Source organism: Cryptomeria japonica, chromosome 6 (genome assembly GCF_030272615.1).
Source record: "Cryptomeria japonica chromosome 6, Sugi_1.0, whole genome shotgun sequence".
NCBI classification, from domain to species: Eukaryota; Viridiplantae; Streptophyta; class Pinopsida; order Cupressales; family Cupressaceae; genus Cryptomeria; species Cryptomeria japonica.
This window is the reverse complement of record NC_081410.1, coordinates 126,517,758-126,527,830: the sequence shown is the minus strand read 5'-3', so window position 1 is coordinate 126,527,830 and position 10,073 is coordinate 126,517,758. Positions and strand designations below refer to the sequence as shown.

Below are 10,073 nucleotides of genomic sequence, written 5' to 3'. Positions count from 1 at the left end.
ACTATTGTGATGCTACAAGACAATAGTTTGTTACCTCAAAACTACAAGGAAATGATGTAAAAAGATTGAAAAAATAACTAATGGTCAACATTAAAACATAACAAAAGTGCATACAATGAAGCTCACTGAACTATGACTTGGTCTAATGGCATAGGAAAAACATATGGGAATCAATGAGCAAGATTGAACGGTGAATGATACTCAGTGCAAATTGTTTGTTTAATTGTTGCCATCAAAATTGACATACGAACTCTCACCAATACTTAATGATATATAGAAAATTAAAACTCTTATATGAAATAAAACAAATAAGACATAAGACTTTTTCCCAAACTTCAACAACAACAACAACAACAAAACAAAACCAATGTCCAACAATCTTAAAAATAAATTTGAAACTATAAAAACTCATTAACATCAAGATACATTCCCAATTGCTTCCAAATTAACCTTTGAAATTCATACATTCCCAACCGCTTCGTAAAGTAATTGCTTCCTAGAGGCTAGGATAGCCTAGCTACGTTGTCAAATGATTACCTTTTATGCTTTCTTCCATCCATGTTGGAGAGTTTGAAAAGTACGCTATAGGCCAATTCATACACTATACTCATTCAAAGGTCTCGTACGTCATGCAATATTGTCAAATGCTTTGCCACGTAATAGCCCACTAAAATCCCCCAACCAGATGCAAGGTGTAGAGAGGTCTCTTGGCCATTCAAATCCCTTGTTCTTCTCCATCCAACCTTCTATTGGAAGGAATTCAAAGTGGGGAAGATGATTGGATTCAGCGAGGCATGCTAATTAGATGTGCAACTATTAATCCTCTTCAGTTACCCAAAATACTTACTAGGTTGCTTGTGGCAGAGGAATGATTGAATAGTGCCTCTAGGTAGTTATAGTTAAGCTCGTTTCTTCTAATCATGCTTAATGTCATTCTATAACAATAAGCCTACCTTGATCAAGTCTTCTAGACACTACCCACTTAAAGTCTCTGAGTATATGTAAATGTAAATGAAATCGCGCCCCTTGCCCTGAAATTGGGCTTTCGTTATTCTTATTTAGTTATGGAAGTTTCGGAGATTGATTGAAAGGGGAAGTTTGAAAGTTGGTCAGTTAATTTACCTTAATTCTTACATCCTATTGTCATATTATGTAACATTGAAGATACCTTGATTCAAGCCTCTTAGCCAATACCCACATAAGGTCTCTGATGATATATATATGTAAACTATGAGATTTAGTCCCTTCTCCTGAATTGGGTTCTTGTTTTTCTTGTTCTTGAGCTATGGAAGTTTCAGAGTTTGAGTGAAGGAGTCTTTAAATGTGAGTGTGGACATCTTCTAGGATCTGGGCAATATTATGGTACAGAAAGACATGAATCTGGAAGAAGAGCAATTCCTTCTGTGTAAGCAATCTGGAAAGAAGTCGCAGGTACTGCCAGACAGTTCAAAAGAAGGCCTTCCAACTTCTTCTGTTTCTGAATTTAAGCTGGCTGAACACCTGCTGATAGACCCACAGTTGCTTTATATTGGCTCCAAGATTGGAGAAGGCGCCCATGGGAAGGTTTATCAGGGAAAGTATGTACTCTGTTCCTAAACCTAAATCTACCTAAAGGTGTTTATGCTTTGGGTATGAATTTTCTTGAGTCTTTAAATGACTGGTATTGTTTTTTATTTTGACATCATGCTACAATCTGCTACTCTGCAGAAATGTGAATTTCGTCAGTCCAATTCTTTTTAGAGGAAGTTTTAATGCTTTGGGTTTGAGAAGGTTTTTTTTCCCCCAAAATTCTGTGTTATATCTATTAACTTTTTGCTAAACTCTTGCTCTGCAGATTTGTGAATTTCCTGGTTAGAAAATACCCAAAAGCCATTTTTGAAACAAACAGCCTAATTTTATTTCTCTGAATGCAATTTATTCTGACTCTGAAAACTGGTGTTATTTTCGTTATGGCTGTATGTGTAGAGCATGCCACTACTTGAACTCCTGGAGAGATGGGTTTGTTTGGATTCCTTTTATTTCATTCAATGCACAAGATGGAAAGTGAATCTTCTACTTTAAGGGCACAAAACTCCTCTTCTGGATGAAAATTTTAGGACTTTTAGAGTGGATAAATTCAAATTATGCTAATATATGTTATGGCGTATAATCGAATCTGGTTTCATTTTGGAGTATCTATTGCAGCTATTAGCTTTTCTTCTTCTCACGAATTCTTCTAGTTCAGCAACATAAAGTCCATGAACGTCAGAATAGATTAAGGCTATGAGTTTCTTCTTTTCTTATCATCATATTATCTTCAAATATTGAAGTTGAGCCCGGGAAAAATTTAGAGTAGGCCGCTCCTCGTGCTAGCTGTTAATTTCTGTGTCCAATTTGCCACTGGAATTTCACTTCTTCTGAAATGCTTCCAAGCGTTGCCTTAAAAATTTCAGAAACCTTTAGGGCGGAAATGATACCTAATTTGCAGTGCAAGAAAATGCGAAATCATTTCCATTATCTTTATCTGACTGAAAATGGACAGATACTTAAGCGTCTAAACCTTTACATCTTATTTGCCATTTTATGTTCATTCTGAATATGCTCTAAATTCTTTTGGGTTGATTACAGAAGAACTGTAAGGATCTGTTTTGAATATTTTATTGAATTTTTGGGTTTCTGATGATTGAAAATTGGCTTTAAATTTTGTATTCGTTCTGATTGACTATAGAATATAAGATCCGTCGTTTTTCCTTATATAAATTCCAGAGTCTCTAATCTCTAGCTCAAAAAGATTGTAGGTTGTGGCGAGTTTGTACTGATTCGTTTTTGTACTAAGAAGGTTTTTTCTTCATTCTCTATTATTGGGCCTTTGATAACCTATAGGTTTTGTAAAGTCGCTTGGTACTGCTACTAACTACAAACTGATATTATGTTGACCATATTATGAGTATATTTTGCTAATCTGGATTATTCGCCCTTATTAGGTACAGGGATGAGAGTGTTGCTGTCAAAATACTACACAAGGGTGAGACACCTGAAGATAAGGAAAAACTCGAGGCACGATTTCAAAGAGAAGTTAAAATGATGTCTAGAGTACAGCATAAGAACCTTGTTAAGGTGCTTCATAGTTAATTGATCATTCTTGTTTTTCTTACTTCTCAGTTTGATTTTCTCCCAAATCTTTCACTGACCTTTACTAGTGTTGTTTGGCATAGTGGTTAATTATTTTGGGTACTATTTTATAAGTTTCAACTTTCAGGCAGTTTTAACCTTTGGTGAAGTCCAATAGATAGGTGACAGACTGACGTATGGTGTTGATTGTAGTTCATTGGAGCGTGTAATGATCCATTCAATGTGATAGTCACTGAACTGCTTCCAGGCATGTCTTTACGGAAGCACATGATGAATTTGCGCCCCAATCGAATAGATCTTCACGTTGCAATAAGTTTTGCTCTTGATATTGCACAAGCCATGGATTGTTTACATGCCAATGGGATTATTCACAGGGATCTAAAGCCTGGTAATCTGACTAGGCTTGCTCCTAATTACTAGTTTCTTGATTATATGATATGTTTTTTTACTAACTTCCAAAGGTTTGCTTGTTTTCCATGCTTTGTAAAGGATGCATAAAGAAATTTGAATTCAGTGAATTGTAACAAATTATTATTTGATTGCCATATATCTACTATAATGAGTGCTAAACATAGCTATGGACGTGATTGAAGGCTTTTGCATTTTCTCTCACTTGGTCTTTTTAATCCTGCTGAGTGCTCACATGACATAGCAGGGGAAAACCTTGAAAGCATATTTCTTCTATTTAGCTTTTACAGCTGATTAACACCTTGAGAGCTTGTTTCTTTTTCATAGCTCTTACAGTGGATTAAAGATGTCTGATACAAAACACTATATTATAATCTGGTCTATTTAAAATGATAAATTCATTATCTTGGATGTTTTAATAAATTCATATATATATATATATATGAACAATTGTGGCTTCCAGAAGTTACTGTTATCAAAAGATGTAGGGTGCTTTCAGTGTAGCTACCTGAAAACATCAAAAATATGAGAGAAGCTTCCCTAATGATCCTGATAGAAAGCTTTCTTTTACACGGTTGGCCTAGTTAATGCCTTATTTGTAAAATTTACAACCAATTTTCTTATTATTTCTTGTATTTGACCATGCTGCATTTGTTATTGTGTATTTCGTATGTTTATCGGTGCACCTTTTTGAGCCTTCTAATAAATCATGCCTGTTATACAAATTTAATGCATGGCGTGAAGCTTAAAGACATCATTCTGCAATAATTTTGCTTAACTAGAATATGCCATTGAATTGTTGATGTGCGTCAATGCTGAATCTGGCTGCTAAATTTAAGATCACCTGCTTCTCATGGAGCTTATGCAATCACACAGTTCCATTTGCATTATGATCATAACAGGACTGAGTAGGGTCCATTGTTAGATCCATATGGGGAAAACTGCCATTTTTTTAATCATTATGCTAAGTTTTTAATATCTCAAAATTGTGTTGGCAACTGCTAGATTATTTGAACCTGTTTAGCAGTGCATTCGTGTAGGCTACAAAAGAATATATCCATAACAGGAAAACTTGTTCCTGTATTTATCATTCTCCTAAGCTATAAATTTCTCAAAATTGTGTTTAGCTACTACTAAATTGTTTCATTTAAACCTATTTAGCAGCACATTCTTGTGAGTTATAATAGACCAGATCCATAACAGGAAAGATGAAAACTTCATACTGTTTTTTAATCATTATGCAAAGCCATAAATATCTCAAAATTGTGGTGGCTACTGCTAGATCATTTGAACCTGCTAGTGGAAAAATTGCATGAGTTATAATACAAAATGTTTTATAGAAACTTCTAAATGTTAGTTTTCTTTGTTTTCCCTCAATATTATTCCTCTTTTCCTAATATACTTCATGTGTTCCTGAATGAGAAATCGTAGATGACAAATCTTTGGAGGTGAAATATTTTAACTTGTAGATATATTCTATTTTAACTTGTAGTTGATTCTATGTTCTAGAGACCAGTTTCTTCTCAGTTTGGCCATTTCTATGATACTGCCTGTAGCTTTTCATCTGGTACATATTAAGACTGTTCCTTTCTTTGCTTTAGCATTTTATTGCTGGCATAATTTGTCAATTCACTTCAGCGATCAAGCCATGGCATAAATCTAATTCCCCTTATCAGCCCCATCCCTTTTCATCTAGCAGGGATGAGGGCTGGCCATGTTTCCATTTAGATCTCATTAACAGGATCGATACAATCAGAACAAGCAGATTCATTTCGACGCCCTCTGCTATAAGCTTAAATATATCTCAAGCCAGTAATACTCTTAAATTGCTTCTGCACTTACACCCAATTATATATGCTTAAGTTGTTTCTAATTATGGGCTCATGGATATCATTTTCACTTGTGTCCAGCTACCTTGCTCTATCGTTCAATTAAGGTGGTTTTACAGATTTCTCATGGCAGAGAACATATCTGATTTTAAGTTAAGTTGGTGTTTCTAAGAGTAATCTATCTCTCATAAGGTTAAATTTTAAGATCTTTTTTTATTGTCAAGACACTTGCAAAAGTTGATTGTATGAATCAAATAGTTCATTGGAAACATCTAAAGACACTAAGCTAGTCTCTTCTCCTAAGAAGCAGCTGCTACAAATTCCTCAAAAATACATGCATCTTTTTCACTGCAAACTATCATTGGCCTTAATTAGCATGTGATTAGCCTCCGAGTTTCATGTGCCTGGAAACATAATCCGGGATTGCTGTAACCTGAATTACTCTTAGGGAGCACATCAAGTGAGATGTTGCAATATATGCATAGCATACAATTGATATAATGTTGCTCTCATAGATTAAATAAAATAATAAATTGAGAAGATTGCTTGCAGTCTAACAAGTAAACTGCAATTTAATTGGTAAGTAACATCTACCATTCTGATTTGACTGAAATTGATGTTTACAGACAACTTGCTGCTCACCGAAGATCAAAAATCTGTCAAGCTAATTGATTTTGGCCTTGCCAGGGAAGAATCTTTAACAGAGATGATGACAGCAGAAACAGGAACATATCGCTGGATGGCTCCCGAGGTTTAGAATTTATCATTTCTTTATATAATTTTGAAACTTTGAATCCCTTCTGTTTGGATAACATATGGTGCTGCCAGAATTATGTGTAAAATCCACCTAAGTTGGAACTGATAACTAAGTTTCACTGGGTGCAGCTGTACAGTACTGTAACTTTAAGACATGGTGAGAAAAAGCATTACAACCTTAAGGTGGACGTTTATAGTTTTTCAATTGTTCTCTGGGAGTTGATAACTAATCGCATGCCCTTTGAGGGTATGTCACACTTGCAGGCAGCATATGCAGCAGCTTTCAAGGTAAAGAAGATACTTTGCCATGGAATTTGACTAAGCATTTAATTCTAGGTTTTAGTTTTGTCTGACGGCCTTATGGACTAGGTAAAGTAGGATAGAATTAACTGGTTTTTGTCTCATGGGAGCATTTCAGTTAAAAGGGCAAAGGGTTTTCATTTTAGGGTTTTTCATGCATAAGGGTTTAACATGTTAATGCTACAATCTGATGCTATTATCTTATTGATGTCAATGTGTCAGCAAGTGAGACCCAGTCTTCCTGAAGGCTTGCATGAGGATCTGGCATTTATTCTGCAGTCTTGCTGGGCCGAGGACCCAAACATCCGGCCAAGCTTTGGGGAGATCATCCGAATGTTGAATACCTTCCTGTGCACTCTTCCGGGACATCCACAGCCTGTACTAGTGACTACAAGGAGCGGTGAATCTTTAAATGGATCAACTAATTTTAGGCTGTTGAGAGGAAATTCATCAGAAGGTGGTAGCATAGGTTCAACAGCAAGAGCAAAGAGGCGGTTTTCTTGTTTTGGTCGATGCTTTTCCTTCGGTAGTAGTGGCACTTAGTGCTAGTGAGTTCAATCAATTGCTTAAGATGTTGACGTGTAGAACTGTCTATTCTACAGTGAGAAATCACAGAACAAATTTTTGGGCATCACCTATGATTCCATGTTCTATGGTTATGCTATAAGAGATGCTACAGGGTACTGGAAGAGTTACAGATGAAAGAAATTGTGGAGGCTTCAACTTTCTAGAGTAGTTGAAGATTTAACATTTCTCACTGCTTGAGACTCATCCTGATCTGTGGACGAAAAGATGGAACATTGTTCAATCCTTGAGCTATAATCATATAATCCACTTGTGGACCAGTTGAAATTGCAATGCAAACAGGTTTGAACCATGAAGTGATTCTATCTTTAGGTGCTATTTGATCATGCTTTACAGTGGCAGAATTGAAATTGTAGTGGTTTTGGGTTGTATGGAATGGGTATGTGTCATCTGCTATCAGAACTAACCATGGTATCTGAAAGTGGAATACCTTATAAGGTCTGAAGTATAATGGTGAAAACATACTCAGACTCCAGCATATGCCACTTGACCATAATTTTGATGTGACATGAAACATTTATTTTTATATTAGGCGATCCAGACAAGGTGGTTGATCTGATGTAGCATACAGAAAAGGAAAAATGGATGGCTAAAGCGCTTTTTTGACTTCATCATGTGATCTGAGCAGCAAAACTTTATGTGGACACGATTTCTTTAGTTGCGTTACTGATAAAAACACCTCAAGACCAAAAGAGATGTCAAAGGCCTCCAGATGTTACCTGATGCATTGGTGCTAGTATAAAGTTTTAGAAAGTGCTTGTCATCTATCATTTTGATTTAAATAAACAACATTAAAGATGTTAAGATCCTTTTTGAGTATTAACATGGAACTTAAAAACAGGTAAAGATTTCTTCCTCTGTGGATGGGGAGGTGTTTAGGATTGTGGAAAGAGCTTTATCACTGTTTTGTAATGAGCATGCCTTGATTATATTCATACTGAGATGAAACAAGGTTCGGTTGGATGGATTCTTTGTTTATCCTGGCTGTCCAAGGTTGAAGAAGGTCAAATTCCTCTGTCAGACACATTCATGGTACTCTTAAGACTGAGTGGACTAAAATCTTGATCATTCGGGTGGAAGAATCCCAGGCTCAACCAAACCTCAACATGTGATCAAGATCATTGTTAATCTTCTTGTGCTTTAATTGAGCTATGACAAGTGTATTATCAGTGTTCTACAAGTGCAAACAAATTATACCAGCCTGACTAAAATACTGCTTAAGAAATATGCACAATGATGAAATTCAAAAATACAAATATTAAAAATTGATTTTGAATATAAACACAACACATAATTAATATGTTTAATGATAAATCAATCGAATATAAAGCTGAAAAAAAAATGTAAAATTTATTTTGGAGATACATAATAAATATATGCACAATGATAAGTTGATTGAATATAAATTTTAATTGAATGCATGAAGTTTCCATAATCTATGATAGATTAAATTGATGGTTTCTGGATTTGACTATGTTTGATTTTTTATTTTTTATTTTTTCCTTTTTTTCACAATGCTTTGGATCATGCTTCATGATCCATCATTGGGATGAGAACAAGAAAAGAGAAAAGTAAAGAATATGTTAAATATTATTTTGAATATAAACAAAATACATTAGATTATGTATAAACAAAATACATTATATTCTATGATAATATCTAAATAGTTTGAAAAAAATTATGTACCATGTAATATGAGTTACCAATAATTTTTATGAAGCATTGTTCATAATAGAAAATTGTCTTGAAAATAGAAAACACACTTTGAACGATATTTCAGCATTTGAATATGTTGACAACAATAAAAATTGACAGTAAAAAATAATTTGAATCTAAGCTATGCCTTGAGAATTTTGGAATGAGAAAGAATGATGACAAACATCTTCTTTGCTGTTACAGCTATAATCTCCTATTAAGTGTAAAAATGTAATGCTGTAACTTTCTTAATTCTTCACCATAAAAGCAATTAGATATTGCCAACATCAAAAACATAATCTAAGCATACCATCATATTGTTTAATAATAAAATAAACTCATTAAAATAGAATGTACAGTCAACTATTTTAGAACCTGATTATATTATCAAAAGAGCAATCGATCCAAGCTAATAATCCTAAATATTTTTGAAATGATAATGAAAAGGATAAACTTATTCTTCATCTAAACTATAATAAGTAGCATTGAAAATCTATTAATATGAGTTTTTTTAAGGGTTTTATATCGAACTCAGATTCGTTTTGCAACCTAATACAGGCACAAGAATCATAGGCTGAACCTTTTTGACTCGGAACCAAAATCTGAAGTATCTCCATTCCATCAAAATCATCTGAAAATTGATGCAAATTTTGAAAAACCGAAATCCTTGATTCAAAAAACTACTCTTTTTGAAATGATACTGATCATTGTTGTTTTATAAATCCACTGGCCTAAGAGGAAAGCTCACCAAAGATCATCACAATAATGGTTATCTTTTTCAGCAGGATCAACAGAAGAAAGTGCAAATTATCCTTTTTAGTGGGTATCTATAAAAGAAAAGTGCAAAGCAACAACACTTGAAATCCTCTGACTAAGAATTTTAACAGTAAAAAGTCTGATTACCTACAGATAGAATAGTAACCTGCCATGTCAGCAAGAAGTAACAATATACAGTCTTGTCTTGTCTGGGCAAAGATATTCTTGGCAACCCATCAAGATTTTATGGGTCACCAGTATTAATGAAAAACAATAGTGTTTGTCCGATTCACTTACCCAGACAAGATATATGCGATGACGTGGCATTTTAATGAGCTCAAAAGCATGCAAGAAGGTTCTGGTCATTCTTTGAACAGAGTAGGAATTCCAGATCAATATATATGTTGAATATCTAGAAGCATCACGTGTTAAACGTGGATTCTTACGTGACGCCAAAGGCCATTTTGATTGATTCAAGCACAAGAAATAAAAGTCGGGATTCCAAAATACTAGATTTACATGGTCGGTTTTGTTAAGGGAATTAATTTTTATTTTTTTGTAGTTTGACTTTGGTTTGGGCTTCAATTTATGTTTTCCTAAATAATAATGAAGTCTTTTTAATTAGACATTTTT

At 34.4% G+C, this 10,073-nt stretch overlaps 1 protein-coding gene across 1 annotated transcript; it reads left to right on the top strand.

Moving 5' to 3' along the window:
* The first annotated feature begins 748 nt into the window (after positions 1–748).
* Positions 749–7,952, top strand: LOC131040447 (serine/threonine-protein kinase STY13). The gene is made up of 6 exons (XM_057973373.2): positions 749–1,577; positions 2,964–3,096; positions 3,304–3,499; positions 5,975–6,099; positions 6,234–6,392; positions 6,627–7,952. Exons 1-6 carry the CDS (start codon positions 1,360–1,362, stop codon positions 6,945–6,947), a joined length of 1,152 nt encoding a protein of 383 aa, XP_057829356.2. The 5' UTR covers positions 749–1,359; the 3' UTR covers positions 6,948–7,952.
* Positions 7,953–10,073: the final 2,121 nt, after the last annotated feature.

Coding starts and splice junctions, on each gene's coding strand:
- LOC131040447 (XM_057973373.2), top strand. CDS start 1,360: ATGGTACAGAAAGACATGAATCTGGAAGAAGAGCAATTCCTTCTGTGT. Junction 1,578..2,963: donor GGGAAGGTTTATCAGGGAAA/GTATGTACTCTG, acceptor CGCCCTTATTAG/GTACAGGGATGAGAGTGTTG. Junction 3,097..3,303: donor AGCATAAGAACCTTGTTAAG/GTGCTTCATAGT, acceptor TGTTGATTGTAG/TTCATTGGAGCGTGTAATGA.